The sequence below is a fragment of the Chiroxiphia lanceolata genome, chromosome 20 (genome assembly GCF_009829145.1).
Source record: "Chiroxiphia lanceolata isolate bChiLan1 chromosome 20, bChiLan1.pri, whole genome shotgun sequence".
NCBI lineage: Eukaryota > Metazoa > Chordata > Aves > Passeriformes > Pipridae > Chiroxiphia > Chiroxiphia lanceolata.
This window is the reverse complement of record NC_045656.1, coordinates 5,357,645-5,380,424: the sequence shown is the minus strand read 5'-3', so window position 1 is coordinate 5,380,424 and position 22,780 is coordinate 5,357,645. Positions and strand designations below refer to the sequence as shown.

General features: G+C 42.5%; 1 protein-coding gene across 1 annotated transcript; it reads right to left on the bottom strand.

Moving 5' to 3' along the window:
- Positions 1-856: 856 nt before the first annotated feature.
- Positions 857-21,637, bottom strand: TAF15 (TATA-box binding protein associated factor 15). The gene is given in 17 exon segments (XM_032707461.1): positions 857-1,216; positions 1,512-1,614; positions 1,716-1,801; positions 1,892-1,976; positions 3,000-3,089; positions 4,315-4,444; positions 4,962-5,071; positions 5,651-5,683; positions 6,277-6,288; positions 6,291-6,310; positions 12,319-12,433; positions 13,251-13,534; positions 16,147-16,264; positions 16,343-16,433; positions 16,618-16,666; positions 17,670-17,706; positions 21,562-21,637. Coding segments are annotated over 17 exon segments (1,413 nt in total). The 5' UTR covers positions 21,572-21,637; the 3' UTR covers positions 857-1,176.
- Between the last annotated feature and the right edge of the window lie 1,143 nt (positions 21,638-22,780).

Here is a 22,780-nt window from a genome sequence, read left to right as displayed (position 1 = left end):
GGTAATGCTGATTTGAACTTGGTTACCATGACCATGAATGCACACCAAGCTGGGAGCTGCCTTACAAACCTTAACAAAAGCCAGTTTTGTTCATTTCTCTGTGAGATATTGTGCAGCTCTGTGAGCCCAGTTGTAACTACAGACCCCAAGAACTTGTATTTATAGTGTTGCCCCTGGAATATTGGACGGCCAGACGTTCTTTCTCAAAGGCCTGTGATGCAAAGGCCAGCACTGGGCATGAGCTGACTGGGGCAGTGCCAGCTTCCCAGATTCCCAGCACCTCACCTGTGCAGAGGAGGGATAATGAACTTCCATCGTTTCTTCATCCTTGGCTTCACAGCTGAATCCCAAATTCTCACAATTCATCTACTGAACCTCACCTGTACCTGATCTCAATAAATCAGCTACACACAGCACTTGTTTGCATCACCCACATTTCAAAAGCAGCAACTAGAGGTACAGCAAGGTATAGCAAACCACCTTTTTCTTTCCTTTTTTAAGCAATCCCACCTTGTTTTTTTGAGCTGTTCTGGCCCTTGGCAGCAGGAGAACACACTCACATTGAGCTCTGCCTTGCACCCAAGCAGGTGTGGGGTAGGATTGCAGGCAGCAGAGTTCTGTCTTAGAGGGAATAGGAGAGGAAGGGACAAGTCTGCAAGTCTGGGATAGAGGGCATGGACAGCAAGGAGGCTCAGCACCAACTTAACTGCAGATTTTGTGAACGCAGAAAGCTCAGGTCAAAGCTGCAGTGCCATTCCAAACAAGAAGGGCTTATTTACTGCTTAGGCCACATCACAGGAACGCTGGGAATACGTAAGGAAACACAAGCAACTGAAGCAATTGTGAAACAGTAGGATTTCACAAATAAAACAATCAGCATTATTGTTGTATTACAAAACACTTCATATTTTGGCAATATTTTACAGTTTATCCTTTTCCTTCTTAGGGCCTGTTGAAAAGGTATGGGGGGAAAAAAAAGAGGAGAATGTTGAAATTAAGATTAAATTTCAATGTCTTGCTTAAAAAAAAAAATCCTCCCAACCACCCCAGTCCCTCCCACCAAAATAAAAATCTAGTTTCACTCAATTCCACTACCCAAAGAGGCCATGGGTGAAGCTGCAGGCAATTTCACTATCAAACGCATCAAGAAGACAAACAAAACATTCACAGTGGTCTTCAGTATGGTCTGTTGCGTTGATCATTTCTGAAATCATTTCTGGAAGGGAAAGAGAAAGTTATAAGCAAACGACAAGTTAAGCAAGTAACAAACAGTCCCTTCAGTCAAACATCTCTACGCTGACGTCTGTGCCTTGCTCTGTGTTTAGAGAGCCTCGTCCAAACACGCTCGCAAAACACACTCAACTGACAAACTGGGTTATTTTCTCCGGAAGCTCCTCTCTGTAGTTATATTTCATAGCAGAGTTGTGCCTGCACACATAAACAACCCTTTTCCCACAGTCCCTCTCTCTCAGTTCCACAGTCTGTTTGCTCCACAGCCAAGCACCTCTTACCTTCCTCCCATTTTGCCCCCGTAGCCACCTCCCCGGTCGCCGCCTCGGCCCCCGCGCCCTCGGTAGCCTCTTTCTCCTCCATAGCCACCTCTGCCACGGAAATCTGGGGCAAAAGGCAAATAGGCACATCAGTCAGGTTTTGCAGAAAGATGCAGGTGACACGAACGCTTTGAACACTTAAGAGATGTGGCTGTTTTCACACACCTCCTGGAGGACGTGAATCTTCTGGTCTGGGCTCACCACACTGGTTGCAGGAGTTCCTGCGAGCGAAGTTCATGTTGCCACAGGACCTGGAACAGACAAGGATTCCCCAGACTGAGCTGTGAAGAAACTCCAAGAGCGCACATGAAGCACCCCTGCCCGATTAAAATGACACTTACGGGTTAGGACAAACCCAATCACCATTTTTGGGTTCCCCACTTCTACCCTGGAAGCCCCCACCTCTTCCATATCCACCTCGTGAACCTGCAGACAAAATTATAATCAGAATAAAGGAGGGGAAGTGTCTATGACCTGCACATGAGAAACATTTATTAAGGACTGTCACTGCCTTCAGAACCCAAGTGACAGACTTTTCAGGTGGAAGGAGTGTTTAATGTAAATATATCCCCACTATTTATCATAAATTCTTTTTCAACAGTAAAGGGAAACTTGATCTGCTTGAATTGCCAATGGGTAAATATAAACCCACTGTGTGCATTAATAAAGTTTCAGAAAGATTTAACAACGTATAATGTTAATCACATATGGCCAGACTTAGTCACAGAACAAAAATTTAACAAAAAGCTGTCTGGATTAATGCCAGGATGCCTCTGAGATGAGCACTGGGACAACAGTCTTGTTTTCTGCACTACAAAGATGAAGAACTTTCATACAATTAAAGTTCTTGAAGAATCATTTTTAATCAGGCCTATCTGCCTGATTTAAAGACTAAAATTTGTTGACAGCCACCACCCAAAGCATGATTCCTGGAAAATGGGAATGAATATCCAGTGGACTATTGACAAAACTGTACATGCAGAGAATCAAGGACTCTCTTTAATTAAAGGAGTCAGACATCCAACAGCTGCTCTGAGTCAGTAACAGTTGAATAATGTACCCTGCTTAATACCAGCTGGAAACATCAGAGTATCTCAAGGCTTTGCTGTAACAAGCAAATGCTCACTGGGAATTCACACCTATGTACGTGGCACTGGTACAGCCTCAGCATCACTGTTACACTCTCTCTTTAAAAGCAACGCTGAGACAAGATCTGGAGACTTTCCAGTTCTAAAGGAAAGTATAAATTCTGTGCTGTGCAAAAGAGATTACTGATTTCAGTTTACTTAACTTGGTTCAGTCCTTATTACTCCCTTTCCTGGCAGAATCCCAAAGGCTCATATATTTGATGAATCACTGCTTCAAAGTCAACTTCTCTTTCATAAGTCAATCACAGTTAAAAAGCATTTAACAATGCAAAGACAAGGATTCTACAGATTTTAGTCCCACCTCGGCGTCCTCCACCTCCACCTCCTCTCATGAATTCAGGCCTTCTAGTTGCAAAAGAAACTTTGATAACATTGCCATTGAATTCTTTTCCTGTGGAAGGAGAGAAAGGATCAGTACAGCTCCCAACAACACAGCAGCAAGCCCAGGAGAGCAGAAGTAATTTGCACACACAGACTGAATACAAAGCTCTTGAGAGAGAGGGAGGCTGCAGTAAATCTCTTGGTTTTGAAAGCACTGGTCCAAAGGTGAGATGGTAAACGTGAGGTACTTGTTAGGCTCTCCATAAACCCACAGATATTTTAGTTTAAATGAGATCTGAAGGTTGCAATTTAAACAGACATAAGGATGTTTAAAAGATTTCTGGCCATGTTCAAGAATAACTAGTTTGGATATTCAAACTCTGTTTGTAATTCCAAGGCAGGCTTTTGTATCATTCAACAACCAGCACAAAACTTAACTCCCAAGTGAGAGTATTTTAAAAGTTCATGTTTTTCAGTCTCAATTCTTCATAGACACAACATTTATCACAGAGCAAACAGGACTGTGGTTATAGAGTCATATTTGCTTTACCCTCCTAAACAAAAGTCAATTTGCATTTTATATAGCAAAACATAACCATCAAACAGTGTGCCATGTCAGATTTTTTACGCAGTATCATTTCATACCAGATGTAGAGTATGTCCTTTTGTTTCTACCCAGTATCACTAAAATTCTGTGCACACACAAGGTGACAGGAGCAGGCACTTTTCCCTCATCCCCTCAAGTTAACTACTAGCAGAGTGTCACTGTTATTTCCTGCATCAAGTCTGAAGCGTTTCACATCAATGGATTTCTGGGATAAGCCCGTAATTTTAAAAACCCTTGTTCTTCACTGAGTATATACAAAGCACTCAGCACAAATTGCCATAAACATTCCCAAACTCTAAAAATATCAATACTAACACCACAGGGAATCCCTCCAGCTGCTAACACAGATTACAGCTCTGTTGGTCTGTACAAGAAGTGACATGAACACCATCTCTCACACTTTCTGCAGGGATGACTGAGGTACAGCAGCAAACCTCCCCAGTTTCATTACACATTTTTGGTCTAAACCACCAGCTGCTGTTTCACCAAATGAGAGAGAAATTCAGCACACAAAAGATCCCATGAAACACAGGTATTTGTTTAAGAAAAAACACACAAACCCACCTAAAAAACCAAAATCAAAAGCCACATAAGTAGCAGCATGGGGTCCCCAATGAGGTTATTGATTTGCTTCTTCCACTGCCTGTTAGATTCATAAATAGCAAAAAGAACAGGTACTCTCACCCACCATCAAACCAGTCAATGGCTGCTTTAGCAGAAGGAGGGTCATCAAAAGATACTGTTGCTTCTCCCTTTGGTTTGCCAGTATCCTTGTCTGTGTAAAGATTTATCATAGGCTTGCCAGTCTTTTTGTTGGTCTGAAAAGAAAAGTTGTACACTTGGCATAGGAGAAACACTGCTAAAGTCAGTTCAGAGCTAACACTAAGTATCTTTAGAAAGAAGATTCCCTTGGAGCTGGTCTGCAGAAACTGAGGGATACAACTGAGTGTTCTCCATGAAGCAATGATGGATGGGCTCAGTGTTAAAAAAAATGAGGTCAAGTGCCCAAAATCCCAATTTAGAATTGCAGAAACAGAAGCAGCAGCCTCAGAACAGAGGCACACATGTGAGGGTGTATGAGGGTGCTACAATGGATAGAGTGTCAGGGTTATAAAGACTAAAGAATAGACACAAAGCAATCTAAATGTCACTAGGAAAAAGGTGCTAGTGCTGCCAGCCTACAAATGAGCTGTCAGCTGGGAACTCAGATAAAATATTATCTACAACTGCTGGGGAGTCAGAGCAAAGTCTGCCTTGAATGATACCAGTACATTTCCAACACACCAGCTCCACAAGTCCTCTTCCTTCTGACCAATGACTTCTCATTTCACATACCTTTATAATACCAATCTGTTTGAAATAGTCTGCCACTTGATCTGTTGAAACATCCTCCCCGAGTCCTTGCACGAAGATGGTGTTGTTATCAGAGTTGTCAGACTCTGAATCTACGGAAAAATAAGCTACATTTACCATGTGTTCCTGTGGTAGCAACAGCAGCAACATTTAAAGCTCAGCTCTGTGCTGCCCAGTAGCAGACCCTTAAATCCCACAGACATCTTGTGTGAAATAAAGGATGAGCAGGGAGCATAATTTTGAAGTTAGCACCACCAACTTCAAAAAGGCCCACGCAGCACCTTCAGATGCTGCAGTACATCAGAGAATACATTCGGGAGCTGACCAGCTGCCTGCCACACACTCAACTTCTCCACGCAGCTGGACATCCCAACCCACCAGAGCAGTGTGTGTTTTAAATAACACGAGCTTAGCAGAAGTGTGATGGCAGTGAAAGCAGCTGCTTGGCTCAGGCAGATCCAAAGTTCATCAGCAAATTCTTACTTGCTGCGTGAACATCCGAAAATTCCCATGCGCTTTAACAAAATACATTTCTTTCAAGGAAGAAATGCTTTAGCTACATTTCTTTTGAGCCACGGGAATTGCAGCCACATCCATCTTTCTAGACATACATTTTAAAAGCAGTGACCTAAGAGCTACAATCCACTCCCACTCACTGCTTGTTTTCTTACCAGCATCTGATCTCGGTCCATAATCCCTTTGACCTATGAAACGGATTTGAAAAAAAAAAAAAAAAGAAAGAAAAAAGACTATTTTTAGCAAAGCACTTTCAAGTGACTTTTTTAGCAACAAGAAAATATATAAAGAATGTATGCAATGCATCTAAGATCTAAGACATTAACCAGAGACTTAGAGAATATTTAGATTTAAACGTTCAACAGAAGGTGTCTGTAGGACGTTAACGTGTTCTTTAACTTGCAGCATGTGGCAGTTGCCACACTGATGCTGTGCTGGTGTTTGCTTGCAAATGCTGGTTGTCAGATCACCAAGCAGTTTCCCACTTTTTTTTTTTTTCTACCTCTAGTACCATTCTAAGAAGCATTTGTAACAAAAATTAAAAAAAAAAAGAAAAGAAAAAAAAAAATCCGGTGAACGTCACTGTCTCCACAAATTCTTTCATGCAATTTCACAAAAGTAGAAATCCAGTTTATTGCTACAAGTTTGGCTATTAAAACTCGTGAACACACCAGCCTCACCAAAACTCTATAATGCTTCTACTAGATAGTAACAAGATATTGGTGGCTTTTAGATTTATAAAGAATTTCCACTGAAACATTTTTGGATACTCGGCACTTACCACCGTAATTTTGAAGCCACCACGGTCACCACCACTGCAGAGGAAAAATTGAAGAAATGATTTCTTCCTTAAGTCTCTACATGCTGAGCCCAAGGCTCAATCTACAGTTAACTGATGACAAGTTGAGAGTTACTGTCTGGCAGCTAAAGCACCATCTCTATGTTCTCCTCACTACCCGCTCACGTTCAAAGATTAAATTACATGAAAGTGAACAATCTCTCAGGGTGCTGCACTGGAGAAGAGAAGCCCTAAGGAGTATTTTAAACCAACCCATCCACATGTTGTTGGTTCAATACTTTCTCCCATCCCACAAGCCAAAATAACTGCTATTAAAAACTGGGGTTTAAACAAAAACGTTATTTTCGTGAAGGTTAATGGGCTTTAATTGTAGATGTAATTGCTACTTTGGGATAATTAGTACTTTAGTACTTTTCTAGAAGTAAAAAAGAGCTAAAATTAATTAACCTCCATTTTTATGCATTTATATACAGGGGGTAAATCAGCAGAATCAGCCATTCTCTGAGCAAGGGGCTGTGGGGACCTACTGTACTACAGCACTTGACATTACAGAGAAGGTGTGTGTATGTGAGCTTCAAAAGCAGAGGCCGTGAAGTTTTATTTCATTCATTCTGAAACCTGTGGCACAAAATGTAGACCAAGTTAAGAGATTACACACATCAATTTTCAAAGGTTAGAAGGGGATTTAAACAGGTTGTTATGCCTCCAATTATGTGCATGAAAATAAACCCTCACTCTTTTCAATGGAAAGGTTCGTACTTGCAGGATTTTTCACCACAGCATTTTTAATTGCATCCATGTTATGAACACAATATAACCAATACTCAAAGCCTTCAGGAAAAGTACAACCACTGGATTTTTTTAGAAGGTCAATAACCAAATGTCAGAAAGACTATCTCATACTGTACAACTGCCTGCTTGTCCTCCCTCACGTAGGGGGGCAGAGCTGCCACCTCAAAATTAGGCAGGGTGACCTAATCCTGGGAGCTTTCACACAAGATAAAGGCAGTGTGAGCTCAAACCCTGCTGCAGAGGGATATTCCAGCCTCTGGAGTTGTTGTGCCTCTTCACCAATGCACTTTATGACTAGAAGTCACTCCAGGTTTTAATTCTCTCTGCCCACACAGCACAGTCCAAACACACAAACATCCAGCAAAAGACAGTGAAATAAAATTAGGGAGTAACTTCTTTGGCAAAGTCATGAATGGAAGGTGCTGATACTTAACATCTATGAGATAAAATCTGCCCAAAGTGAGGAACAAAGAAATAAGGTTCCAACAGGTTATTATTAAACCTGGATTAAGAGACATTCTTTGGAGGGTGACTGACATTCTGTGACAGTACCCAGGTGTTTGTCACGACAGGTTAGATTTTTACTGAGACTCTTCTTAAAATAAATTTTTGCTGCAGATTTTAATGCTGTTTTACAGAAAAAATCTGAATGCTAAATTGCAGTGTCATTTACTCACAAGTAATTCACTCTGCTCATTAAAGAGGTAACATGAATGAATTTTATATGCAACATCAATGCTGGTCTTTATTCAAGGCTGGCTGGTTTCAGTGATAAAAACACAATGGTGATCATAAAATTTACTGTAAATACCTTTCTGCCATCTCCAACTCACTTCAGCTAAAAAAAAGAACTTCATTATGACACAACAATTTTTAACAGGATGCCTGTTCTTCTGGGATTTTAACTCAGAATTAACAAGAGCGAATAATATCAACCATGGAAACGTTATCAAAGTTTTCCAACCCCAGAGTACAGTCCCAATTCATCAGGACAGCAATATCCAGAACATGTTTTCTGATGTGAAATTATACAGCAGCAGAGACATAAATCTGAAAAACATAAATCTAAAAACGTACAGAAAATAATTTTCTGTCAACAAACGCAGGACCTTACAGGAAGTGAGGATTTTGTAAGATGCTGGGGTAAAAATGTGCACCATGATTCTGTGAAGTGAGAGCTGGATATATAAAATGTAAAGGAAGTCTTAGTCCAATGCCCAATTCCTACCCCTGTGCTACAGTAATTCTGCACCCTGCACTAACAAGTGCATAATTTTTAATTAGTTTTAATTAATGTCTATAGAAATATGTTTTTGCCCAATTATGTTTCAGCTTAGTCCCACATGGCCAACCCCACAAAAATCTGCATCAGTTCACTAACAGGTACCTTTGATGATGGATTAATGTTTTCCTATATTTTTAAGTCACATTTTATGTGTCATTTATAAAGCTGCACTGTGTTACCTTCCAGAGATTGCTGGGCAAAGCTACCCAAGATCCCCTGGAATCAGGTAGATATCCTGTAGCAAGTGAATTCAAACACAGAAACTGGCAGCAAGCAGCTGATGCCACAATCTCAGATCTACCCCTTCCTGAGACCCAAAATTCAATCTCAGCAGCTGAATCAGTTCCCATATTATTGTCCTAAAACATGTGAAAATATAACTGCAGTGTTTCACAGCCCATTGCTTCACCAGGCCTGTAGACAGACAAAGAGATGGGTGACCAGATGGACTTTGGAGTTTTAACATTCTGGATCAGAAACATGAACAGGCAGCTGAAACTCAGCAGTGCCACCAACTAAGATAATAAATAAGAGACTGAACTGCAGGCAGCCAGAATATGATGAGGCACCACTCACAGAGACAAAAACCTGCTGCTGTGAAAGAAATGTCCAATGTTCTTTTCTCCTATACTCAGATTCATCATCACCTACTTGACTGTAAATGGAGTTCATCTGGATATTGCTTATTCCAGCTGGGAACAGCTCTTTAAATTAAAGGCACAGGTACATGGGGAGCTCAGCACAACAGATACAAGAAATGCAGTTTTAAAAAGTCATCAGATATAGGCAGAAGTAGCACTAAGAATTCAGGGACCAAATTTCAGCCTCCAAGGTGTCTCACCAAGTGTGTTGGAGTTACACATAACAATGTATTTTTACAGACAAGAAAAGAATGCTTAGTGGACCAGTAGTCACTGACAGATGGCTTTTTTTTTTCTGCCTATATTTGCCTCTGTTCATGTATTTCCAAAGTCTCTGTAAGCTCAAGCATACCTACTACAAGTCAAAATATTAATTGTGAACACAAATCACACAGTAAAAAACATTTGCACGGAGCTGCAGTTTCTTTATATCCCACTAGTTCCCATTCCTAATAGCTGATACAACAATCAAGCTGCATAGGTAGCTTTTTTTTTATAGCACATCAACATAAATCAGTACAAGAGTTAAAAAATAATCTATGCTGAGCAAAGTTGGGATTTCTATGACAAATCCTAACACAGTGATAAATCCTTTCCAAACTGCATCTGTGTAGTTCACCAACACAGTCTGCACGAGCAGAGAGTCAAAGGCAAAGCTTCTTTCACCTGCTTTGTATTGCTCCTGTATTTCCCACTTACAGGCTTAACCAGAACAATTCAGTCCCACAACCACAATAAGCAATTAATTCCTTATTTTTCATATGAGGACTAACAAAAAGGTGATTAATCCTACAAGGAGGCTTGGGTGAATTTCATTCTCAAGACCTGCCTTCTAACCAGAAGATGACACTCTTCTGCTATGGGTTTGAAAAGGAGAAAATATTTTACTTCTTAGCCACAACACAAATTAGTGAGATCATCAATTTTTCGAGCTTCAAAGCAAAAGGGGTGGGAAAATTCTACTAAAAATCCCAAAAGATGCAACTCAAGACCATTAAAAAAATTATTCCATCCCTGGAAGTGTTCAAGGTCAGGTTGGACAGGGCTTGGAGCAAGCTGGTCTAGTGGAAGGTTCCCTGCCCATGGCAGGGGAGTGGAAGGAGATGATCTTTAAAGTCCCTTCCAACCCAAACCGTCCTGGGATTCTGTGATTACAGCAGTGAAAGTATCTGTGTAAACAAGACTTTTAGATTATTTCCTGATGGTCACGGAATTTTCACAATTTAATGTTAAGCATTAAAGTGTGATCAAAGTAAACAACTGAAAATGATGGTTACTGGAGGTTGACTTGATATTCCTACACATATTTTTTCCCAGGAAATTAAAAAAAAAATATCTAAGAGAAACACCCCTCTCAAAAAAAAAAACCACCTGAACCCCACAATTTCAGAGGACTAAACATCATTTCATACCTTATATTACAAGTTATTTTCCCCTTGACTATACAGCTTGTTATTTAATTTGACCCTTTTAGACTTCTCTAATAAGCATGTCTGGTAAAATATGTATGTCAGCAGCAGAATCCTCTGTCATAATTATGCAAAAAGACTGAATGAACACCTATGACACTGTGTCATATGTGACACATTCCAGCAAATTTCCACTACAGATGCTATTAAAGACACCATCACTTAGCAGCAGACAGAATTCCTAATAAATGCCTTCCCATTTTGCTGTACTTTCCCCCACCTCTCCATTCACCTCCCCTCTTTTCCTTCTTTTGGCTTCCAAGTCCACTGAAGGACTATGATCTACATGGATGTGTGACCAAAAGTTTTCTTACATTCTGGAAAAACATGGGAAGAGGCTTTATTTTCACAGACATTAATTCGTTTTTCTTAATCTTGCAAAGACCCAAGTGTGTTTCCAAGTGACAAAATCTACCAGTGTGTTTTTTGAAGCTCACATTCATTCCTCTTGTTGGAAAGGGCTCAGCTATAAATGGATTTCTTAAAAATCCAGGTTTTCTCACAGGAATAAGGAAAACCCTCATCCACACAGAAAATATAATTTTAAAAAAGTAGTTCAGTTTTAACTGAAAATCAACTTAGAAATTATTTTGCTAGTTAAGTTTATATTATATAAGGTGCTACATATTACAGAATTTAGTATTATATACATTTATGTTTATTTATATTTATCATATATGGTTTTTATTATATAAATTACGATAGAAAAACTATGCATTAAGTTTATATTATATAAAACCCCAGCAAACATAAAATAACTATTGATATGCTCTTGTCATTGTGCTATCACACCTATTTAGGAGAGGTAGGGCCCACCTACATCACTAAAACCAAACCATGAAGTACAATTGGGGAGCAGCAGGCAAATTTCAAATATGGTTTAAAAACATATCGTTTTTAAAAGTACCCAAGTATTGGATTATTTTATTTAAATTAGATCAGTTCCAACATACAGCACTGTATAATTATAGTGGATTTTATCTGGAGTTTAGCAATAACCCAGAGCTGTGCAGCCCTTTGAAGGGCTGACAAGCAACACCTCAAAGCTCACTTGAAGCTTCAACATTCTTGCCCTGCACCAGTGAACACTCTGCACCCTCAACCATTTCAGAGGCACATAAAGGGGAGCCAGCTGAGAGAGTTTATTAATAAATTATATGTCCTATGGCCTAATTCAATAGGCTTTAAAGCAAAGGTCCCAGTCTCAGACCTTTCCATGAAATCATCTGCAAGCACAAAATTAAGTATGTGCATAAATTTTCTTGACAGGGCCCAAGGCAATTGATAAAGGGGTGACAGCATTGTTAGTATTTCAGATCTACCCAAAATAAACGTGTTTAGACTGACAGATAAATCAATAATAAAAAATGTGTTCTAATAATCCACAGAAGTATAAAATAGAAGTTCAGAAGTGCAAAACCAGCAAAGAACGAGTAACGTTACTACTAAATTATTCCTATTACTGCAAAGTCAAAATACTTCCCTGCTAAAATGTGAGCTACCTTAGCTATGAATTTATTAAACTTTCTAAATCCCTGGCTGTTGGTTTTCTTGCCATTGAAAACAAGGGATGGGCTGGGGCAGTTTTTGTGTTGCAACTCATGCAAACAAAATGTGTCAGAATGGTCTCAATCTGTCTGAACCTAAGAGCTCTTCCTATGCAAAATGCATTTCTGTGCAGTGCAGAAAGGCTTTAATTTTAGAAACCTTCCATTTTTGGAAATAAAAATCTGAATCACTTTAGGAAGAGACATATAGTAAACAGAAATTAAAAGCAGCTAAAATCGTTAAGAAACAAGGGTAAGGAAAGTGCAGGCACTGGAAGGAGATCACTTACCTATATCCAGACATATGACCTCTTCCATCCATGTCATATCCCCCTCTACCTCCTCCCTGTGACCCGCCATATCCTCTATTATCTTCTCCATACCTACTCTTTTCACGTCGGTCATCTGGAACAATGAGTAAAGCAAAAGAGTCAACTGAGTGCAAACTGCAGAGCATGAAAACTCACACCCTTCAGTTCCCACCCCTCTCCATTAAGTCTGCCATTTAAATCTGAAAAAAGTATCAACTCCTAAATCTCTGTTACATCAGCTGGGCTACAAAGTAACTGGGAAAAAAAACCACACCAAAACGAACTTTGCTCCCTTATCTCCCTTGGCTTCCAGGGTCACAAGGTATATTAGAATGTAAGCACTCTGTAATTACAGTCCATTTTCCAAACATTAAACACATACTGTCTAAAATATACTTTTCATCTGACTTCCATACAGCCTTCCCAGTTTGCAAAAGACATCAGTGAAGACAGAACAGGGATAAATAGAGTGGGTTGTGCTGCTGGTGTGAAGTTACTGCAAAAAAAAGGCCTCATCTTAAAACTTCTTCTGTCTCAGAATTCACCTACACAGCATAAAGCTGGAATGTGAAGTGCAAAAGCTCTTCATGACCGATCAAGACATGTCACCCTCATGCAGGAAGAAGGTTCAAAATAGCTTGGGAAGAAAATTCCATCCAGAATTTGCAGAACACAGGGATTCTGCAAGGCTGCCTCTAACATAAGCAAATGCAATCATTTGGGGGCCCCAAAAGTGTTTCACCCCTGCATAATGCTTTGAAAGCCTTAACAAATAAAACATCCCCCAAGAGTATCAATAGAAGAGCTTTATCTATTCATCAAATAACTGCCTGTGGAAGGAAATCCAACTATTTCACAGTGTCTCTGCTCAGTTTTATTAGCCAATACTGAATTCAACCTGTGAATTTTACCTTGGCTGTTGTGGCTATAGCTTCCCTTCTGAGACTGGTAGGATTGCTGAGAGTGGCCATATGAGCTTTGGTGCTGGTTATAGCCTGACTTTTGGTCATATGAGCTCTGGTGGCCATAGCCCGACTGCTGGTCATATGAGCCCTGGTGGCCGTAGCCCGACTGCTGGTCATATGAGCTTGACTGCTGGTCGTAAGAGTCTTGGTTCTGTCCATAGCTTGACTGCTGGTCATAAGAGCTTTGGTGCTGACCATAGTTTGACTTTTGTTCATAAGAGCCTCTTCCACTTAAAACAAACAGAATTTGAATTAATAGCTAAATGTTCACAGAACAGATTCATGACATTGCTACAATTTCCTGGTCACAGTTACCTCACTACTGGCATATGGATGTGAAAATACTCTGTTTCATCTCTGCTGGGATATATCTGGCTTCCTCAGTTTCCATCCCTCCTTCCACATATCCCAGTACAACACTTGCTTTCTCCCCTCTCCCCAGTACCATAAATGGCTGATGGAGAGCCCGTGACCTGCTGAACACCAAACCCTTCTCTATGGAACTGCAGGGCAGAGCCTCAGTGCTCAGCTCATGTTGTACAGCACAGCTGAGACTTGCTGCCTTAAAAACCCCCAAATCCCCAATTTTGCTTTCACTGAATTGCCACCTCTCTTCTTCTGGGCATTCTACCATTTGTCAAGAGCTTTTCTAACTCCTGTGATGGTCTCTAACACACTTGCAAGTTCTTCTCACTTTAGTGTCATCTACACCCCACCAGTCTTCATCAGGAACATGGACCAGTAGCACATCCAGGATATTTCCAACACAGTGCAGCTCTACATTCCACGAGGGAGTCATAAATCTTCTGACTAATAACTTTAGAGGAACCACAAGGGAATCTCACCTGCATCACGCTTCCCTAGGCTACTTCAGCTTCCAAAGCAGAAACAGAAATATTCTGAAAATCCAGATTTATGGGAGAACAGTTCCATCTAGGTTACCCCTTTCACAGGAAGACATAATATGGATTTATGAGAAATAAATTGCATCCAGGGAACACTGGCTGCTACTCATTCCTTTGTTTTCCCTCAGGTACTTAGTTGTGCCTTAACTGTCTTATTTTTTCAGTAACTGAAAATAAATCTCTGAGCTCTGCCATCCTTTCTTCTCTTCCTCCTCCCTGCTTCCATCCTTTTTCAAAAGATGAGGCACTAGATATGTCCCGCTCCAGACTTTGGGTAGTATTACTTGCTAGTCAAAAATATCTCAGAAAAAAGAAAAAAAAATTCCAGAGCCTATAGAAAGTTTCCACCAGCTTTTCAAAGCATTTTAAGATCCAGTCCACTGGGTCCAACCAATCTCAAAATATCCCACCTGTGTAAATACCATCTAATCTGCTCTCTCCCAGTCCTAACCTAGATCTCAGCTTTAACCTTGCTAATCCCAGTGGTAAACAAGCTTGTGAAGATTTTTATTAATATCTTCACTTCCAAAAGGTCAGCTCTGCTTCAGCCTTTGCACCATCCCCAATGAAGGAAGCATCACTGACAGCATCCACCATTTGCTGCTTTCCCCCTTCCCATGTGACAGCTACAATTTTGTGTCCACCCTCTTGTAAGCTGCTACCATTTAATTTCTCAGTTTGTCCTTATTTGTTACAACCACACATCAAAAAGTTTCCCTCCAATGTCTTTTCTTCATTTTCTCGACCATGAACAGCTTGTTGGAGAATCTACATGCTGCATTTTTTTTTCCAGTGCACATCTACAGAGTTAAAAACCACATTATTACCTCTACAGAGCTCTAATAAATGCTCAGAAAATAAAGCAAAGCAGAACTTAACCATATTCCTGCCTTTGCTAGGGAAAAAAGACATCCTGAGTGACAGCACCTACTGCTGGCAGATTAAGACTCTGCTTTTTTTATATTAAGATGTTTTGTAATAATAACTACAAAACCAGAAACCAAGTACAGGTTTGCTCAAGTCCAGATTGTTTTATCACCTTGTAAAAAACCACAAAAATACTTGAACCTTGGACACAAGAATGAGGTTGAGAACCTGACAGTGTATTTTAATGAGGTCACATGATCCTCATAAAGCTCCAAGACGAGCAGTAACCTCAGGGTGGACACACAAAGCTTGTAAATTAGACAGTGAAGGTACTTGAGCACTAAGTGGCCTTTTCAGCCATTATGGGAAGTCAGGCTGTGTTTTCCAACATACTCTCAAAGTTGTATCCTTAATCCTCCTGAAGCTGAATCAAATAGAACCAGCACTTCACAAGTCCAACACATCTGCAACAGCACAGTCCTGGATCAGAGTGCAGCGTTTCCATGAGCACACTGAAGTTACTGATGAGGATGTAAAACCACAATGTTTTCAGAATTCTACTCAGCTGGCAAAACGAAAGTTAATTCTTACATTACATTTTTGAACCCTTTATTCTTCCTCCATCAAGAAAAGGCATTCTGAGCCACATAAGTAGCCTGCAATCTGAGAACAGCTACGAGTTTCCTTGCTAACAGCTTATTTGAAGTTAATAAAAGAGCACTGGAAGTTTATGCAGAAGAATGTGATTGGAAAGGTATTTGTTATGTCTTTTTCCTAATCAAAATACTCCTCAAAGTCTACTCTTCATTGCACCCACTATCCAAAGACTTTCTAAAGTATATGTCCTCATACAGCTGGACTTCAAAACAACTGCATCCATCCTTATATAAAGAAATATTCTTCCTGTACCCCCTCATCTTTCAGGCATTAAAAATGTCTTAAGAATGTGGATTTTCAAATATTTCCCTTTTTTTAGAAATGACATCAGGAAATCTGCTATAGCTCCAGTTAAGAATGTACAACTGCTAGACATTATTTTAAATACATACTGGTAAACTCTGCTTCCTTACCCTCTAGATGACCCTTTCTGCTGGCCCTGGCTGCCATAAGACTGCTGGTTGTATGAGCTCTGATTCTGATTTTCGTAACTGGATTCATCATCGTACCCCTGGGAATCTTGTCCATAACCTGGAAATGGAGGAAGAAAATTTTTAGTCAATATTCACCTTTTAATTCCTGCCAATGAATGTAACAAGCTAGCCAAACCTGATTGATTTTGTCCATAGTTCCCATGATAGCTTCCATAGTTCTGTCCATAGGAGGAATTGTCTCCACTCTGCCCATAACCAGAATATCCCTGTAATTTCAAGAATGTACTCAAATAAGTGTAACTTCCACAGCAGGTAATTACAGTTTTCCTTGCCCAGACACAACTGCAAACATCAAGCACAGCTGGGAATGGAATTCTTCCTGGCCCAGGAACAATTATTTTCACCCAAGGAACATCTGCTTTGAAAGACACGATGCTTTTTTCAACATACCTGTCCTTGTCCATAATTCTGGCTGCTCTGATTGCCATAGGACGAGTAGCTGTAAGAGAAAAATGCATTTAGGAAATGCTTACAGTGCCCTTCATATAGATTGGAAAGTAAAGGTATTTTTGGTGTCATTTTAAGTTTCTCTTCATTCCAAAATAGGTGTTCAATCCGAGTACTGCAGTTGCAGGCACTTTAGAACCACATCAGTGAACTAATTGTTTCCACAATTAGTCCTTGACTGTCAGAAACCAGAAGAGCTTATTTTAATTTCTGCTGCATTTCAAGCATAAATTTAAACTACATGAAAGCTGGGTTTACTGTAATTTGACAGATTCTTCAGAATCCCAGAAAACTTTATATAAAACAAAGGGCCTTTATGTTTTTCAGTACATTCTTACAGAGTCAATTTTATTTTAATTACAGTCTGTTTGGTATTTGTTGAACTATCCAAGAATAACACCACCATCAAAACCCACTCTAGTTTTATATTATACTTACTCATTATTCTGCCACTTCAAGCCTTCAGGAACTGACAGAAGAACCATGTGCTGAAACTCATCATGCTCAGACACAAATCCAAACTCAGGCAGTGCTACATGCACAGAACCTTGTGATTTTCATTAGCACGCTCAGCATTAGCTGTGATTTTCACACTTCCATAAAAACACTTGTTTCCCTGATTAAAATACGCCCCCAAATTGCAGCTCTGGGCCTTATAATAAATATAATAACCTTAGACTAAAATCTTAGTGAACAGCTTAAGGCAGTCACATGAAAAATATTTCCCTATATTCATATTTCAAAAGATCTATTAGGAGATGGCATTCCAATTTACATCTGATTATTGTCCTCTCTTCAGGAATACAGACTGCTTTTTCTTGTTTTATAAGACATCTTGATAAAGGTTCAGCTGCAAGCTCTCTGCACCCATAACTCCAAAAGCATATCAATGCTCTGTCATGCCTGAAGATTCAATCATCATGTTGGGAATATTAAATGGTCTTTTATTTTGCTGGTGTATTTGCTAACAGTAAAAAAACCAACCCCACACATACCTCTGTTGGCCCCCAGACTGACTGTAACTTCCAGAATCTAGAAAAAGAAACAAGTCATATTGAGAATTTCCATTTAACGTTTCGGTCCTTTATTTAGTACAGGAGGAAAAAAATTTGGGGAGAGGTACAAAGGTTCAATGCAACTACTTTCCCTGCAGAGTTAGACAGCTTCCTCTTTATTAAGAGAAAATGTTAAGACTGGGATGACAGGAGCACAGGGTGTGGGGGACAAGACACAGCTACAGCCACTTAGAACTGTCCTTTTTGAAAGACCTGAATTCCATTTTTAAGGCGTCTCTTCAAATATCTGGGACTGCACAACCCCTCTAATGGCTACAGAATATGGTGCCATCATCAACAGGCAGAATGCAGCAGCTTAATTAATCCAGCAAAGCTAAGTAGGTTAGTCTGCTGAACACCTTTTTAAGATGCCCTAAGAAAGCTCTGCCCAGCAAAAGGGCACAGGCACGGGCAGGATGGGGAGAAATCAGGGATGGAGTGACAATTCCCTTTGCTCATACTGCAAAAGGAAAAACGCTGCTGAGAGCCCAGCAGCACGTGACAGAGGCAGCCACACAGAACACACATCACTCCACCAGAATTCCCACTGTTAGGAGCAGGCTCCAGCTCTCCAGAGGTACCTCACGGCCCCTGCTGTGGGACCTCTGCACTGCACGGGCTCTGTCGGTCTCACTTTCTGTGCAGGAGCCCCAATTTGTTTGAAATTCCCACCTTCTTGTCAAAGCACAAACACCTTCTCCCTGTCTCTACCAGCCTCCCCAGTACTGTCACTCTGGGTAACAGTCCTGCAATTTTTCTGTTCCTTTCAAATCACTTAATGAATTTACATAAACACTGGGGAGCTGTGGTCTAATAAAAACTATCAGGAACTTCTCTGTTTTCATCCCTAATTTCAGTCTTTCCTCCACCTTCTCTCTCCAAGCTCTGCACCCAGAACTGCCTAAAAAGCTGACACTGAGAATTAATTACAATGCAGGGTAAATGTCATAAGTGACTATAATCATTTTCCAATCAAAGCACTCATCAAACTGCTGAATCTGCTCATTATCCCTCTCTCAGCAGGTAATAAATCCAATCCTGCCAGTGCTTACAGGTACACTTAAACACAGGTCTGATGAGGGCATCACTGGAGGTGAGGATGTGAGATGAGGGTATCAACTGAGCTGTTCAGACACCAAGCAGCATTTTTAGTGGTAAAGTATCTCCTCAGAGCAACACAAAGTATCAAATTTCGTATTCTGTAACAGAAACATTTACCAAAAGCTGAGATGAAATAATGTTTCATTTCACATCCTATAAAGCAGTTTTACTCAAATGTGAAACATTCTCTTCCTTTTGCACTGCTACACAAATATTTCATTGCTTTTTCATACTGAAAGGCAATTAAAGCCCCAATGTAGATGTGCAATTCAAATTTATTGTTTGAATGAGAGTAAGGTAAAATTTTTACAGTTTCAATTTAAATGATCACAAAGATTACTGTTAAATAGGTAACCACATTTTGAAGCAAGCTTACGGTTTAATTCTAAAATTTATATGCCATTAATGCTGCTAATTAATGCAAAGAATATTAATGGTTGTATCAGAAAGAATTCTTGAGTGAGGATGTAACTAGCTATAAACTGAAGGGCTACATTTAATCTCCTGAGCTTCTCCCTAACAAACTTCTGCCAGACCAAAACACTTTGGGAAAAGTCTGAAAGCAACCAGATAAGGAGCCTGCAAAATATGAAAACACAGAATCAGAGGAATTTCCTTTATTTATACATTTTTCTACATCCTCTGTTGGACCTCTCACAGATTTCTGATCAATTTCTTTTCGTGGATACACGTTTTTACTGAATGTTTAAAAAGCTTGTGGAAAAATTTCCTGTGGATGAAGTGGGGCATAGGAGACTAATCACCTTGCAAGGCTCAGGGGGTGTATTCCTCTTAGAAGAATCTGCTGTGTACATTTGAAAACTAAGGTTCTTATATGATGTAATTTATATAAAGAAGCAGAACTGCTTTTCAATATTTTCACCAGAAAAAGAACCTCGTGTTTCAACATCAGAGCTAAAAATAGAGGAGACAGGTGACTTGACTGGTCAGTAGTTGAGATACCGAGAAAAAGTGTGTTTAGTTTACAGCCAAGCTTTACTCATTCAGTAGAAAAATCATTATTTGGACTCGTTTTAGTAGCTTTGGACACATTTACTTTCCATGGTAAACAACTGCTCCTTGCCTTAAAGGATTCCTTTAATAGGCTTTGCTTTGTTTGTATCGTCTATCACTCACACATGCAACCTGAGACAACACAAAAACGGCTCGACCCTAACAAAACACGGCTTGCTCCACAAAGCATACATGGCCTTGGAATTCCTCCTCCCACTCTGGGATACGCTGCTATCCACGGCTTGCCAGGGGCAGCGCTGCTAGGGAGACCCAAACATCCAACCTCAAAGGGGATGAGGAAAGAGCACCAGAACATGCTCGCAGAGGCCCCAGGAGAAGCTGGGCTGTGTCAGGTCACCCGGGAGAGCAGATCCTGCCTCCGTGCTCAACTAAATCCTCTGCTGGAAAACAATCACAGCCAGGGCGTTTTTAAGCCCAGAGCAGGGGGATGTGAAGCCCTGACTTCGCTCTGCTGGCACCCCCCGGGTGTGAAGAGCAGATACTGGGACACAAAGGCTGATCTCTGTGGTGGGAAGGGGAGAGCATGTCCCATGAAAGGGGGCCACGACCCAATGGAGGGGGTGCCTCCATTCCATGGGGGTGCTGATCCAAAGGGGAGCACATAAACCAGGCTGTGGGGAGTGGTAGGACCCCAAAATGGGGTTCACATCTCACACGGGATGAGGGGGGAACACAACCCAAATCGGGGGTCCACACAATGGAACAGCCATGACCCAAAAAGGGAGCACTTATATATGGCAGGGTAAAAGATCCAAAGGGGGGTCCACATCTCACACTGGGACAGAGTGGGGTGGGAACTGCAAGCTGGGGTTCACACGGGGGAAGGACTATGACCCACGGGGGGGGGGGGGGCTTACATCGCACACCAGGGGGGTACACAACCCAAAACGGCCTGCAGTGGGGGGCATGAACCAAAATGGGGTCCGCATCTCACACCGTGGGGAGCACGGGGGGAACACAACCCCAAGCGGGGGATCCACACCAGGGAAGGATGACGAGCCCAAAGGGGGGCATTTAACATTTCGCACCCAAACAGGGGAGCCTACACCGGGGGGGGGGCACGAACCAAAACGGGGTCGGCACCTCACACCTGAGGGGGTACAAAGCCCCAAGTGGGGGGCTTAAACTGGGGGGGCATGAACCACAATGGGGTCCACACCTCACACCGGGGGGGGGGCTGTGGCACAGGCCAAAAGGGGGGGCTCACACTAGCAGAGGAGGGGGCCTAGACCGAAAAGGGGGGCTGCACCCCACGCAGCCCCCGAGCTGAGGACCCCAAGGGGACTCTGCCCCCTCGCCCCCCCCACCCTCAGTTGCGACACGGGGGGCGCGCGCCTGGCCACGCCCCCCACGGTGAAGGGGGCGTGGCCTGCGCGGCTCGCGCAGCGGGGGCTCCCCGGGGAGGGGGCGTGGCCTCTGCCGAAGGGGCGTGCCCACGGGGGCCACCGGCGGGGGGGCGTGGCCCCCCTCCCCCTCACCGAGCCTGGGGGGAAAGGGGGCGTGAGGCGAAAGCGACCGCGTCCGTCCCCCCCCATCACCCCCTCACATATAACATGGCCGCGGGCCTTTCCCCACCTGCGCCACATGGCCGCTGGCTTTCCCGCCCTCCCACCGCGCCCGCAAGCGGACCCGCCGCGCCGCCGGTGCGAGGCTGAGGGCCCGGCGGGAAGGGGGGGGGGGCTCTGTCGGCACCTACCCGAAGCCATGGCGGCGGCGCTGAGGGGGCGGCGGGAGCGGAGGGAGCGCAGGGACCGACCCGCCCGCCGCGCCGGCCGCGCGCACACTGAGGCACCCGCAGCTCGCGCGGACTGCGGGGCCCGCCGGCCAATCGGAGCGCGCGGCGCGTACCACTCGCCGCGCGGCTGAGGGGGATGGGGAGGGACGGGGACGAGAAGGGCCGTGCCAAAGTACAGCGGACGGGGGGGGTGGTGATGTGTGTGTGTGTATTTGAGGGCTGTGCGCGCCCGCCGGGAATCGCGTAAAAGGGTTGAATTCGTTTAATTAATACACGGTCAGGGTGCTCACGGGGAGATAATGGCGCTGTACGCCCCGGCTTTTCGCCCCTCCCTGGCCTTCCCCGCCCCCCGTGGTTCCCTCGCAGCGCCCCGGTTGTGCATCATCGTTTGTGGCAGATGCTGAATGGAGTTTAAAGAAAACATCCGAAAGCTGGGTTCTAAAGGAAGGGAAAAAAATAGTGTGGCAGGGTTTCTGGCTATCTTTAAAAAAGGCAAATATCAGCTTGGAGAATGCTCTAAAGAAAGGGGTCATGAGCTTGGGAGCCACTTCTATGGAACGTGAAGGTTTGCTTCAGAGAGGAGGAGTGATGAACTGAGAAGACAGCAAAAGCGACGCTGATTGTTTAATCTGATTATTTTTACAAGTCGTATTTCTTGTTTCAGATCAAGCTGCCTTCTTGTGGGAGTTGGGAAGTTAGCAGTTGCACCTTTCTGTCTAGGGACAGTGTGCACATGCATCAGCTAGGGAACAGCGAAGTTTTACCCTGGTTTTATTTCCAAAGGCAGTGAGGAGCCCTCTCTGATTTCAGCTGAATGTTTTGAGCAGATTTGCAGAGAAGTTGGGCTGTTTCTTCCCCCCTGGGCGTAGCAGCAGGAGGCAAATCCCACTGCCATAGCCGAAAATAAGTTTCTGCAAAACAGGCAGTGACTGGAATGATTAATTAGGAAAAAAAAAAAAAAAAGAGAGGGGTGTGTGTGAGTTGAGCTCCCTGCCTGTCTTTTGATTTCTCCTCGAGAAACTTCATTTCCTCCAGCCACGACGTTTTGTGTCCTGTGCCATAAGCCTTCCTGTGACAACCTGGGACCTCACAAAGGCTGCCTGTGCAATGTTGGGATTAGGGGAGATCCCAAACAATGCTCCATAGCCAGGGGAGGTGGAGGGATCTTTTGCTGTAGGAG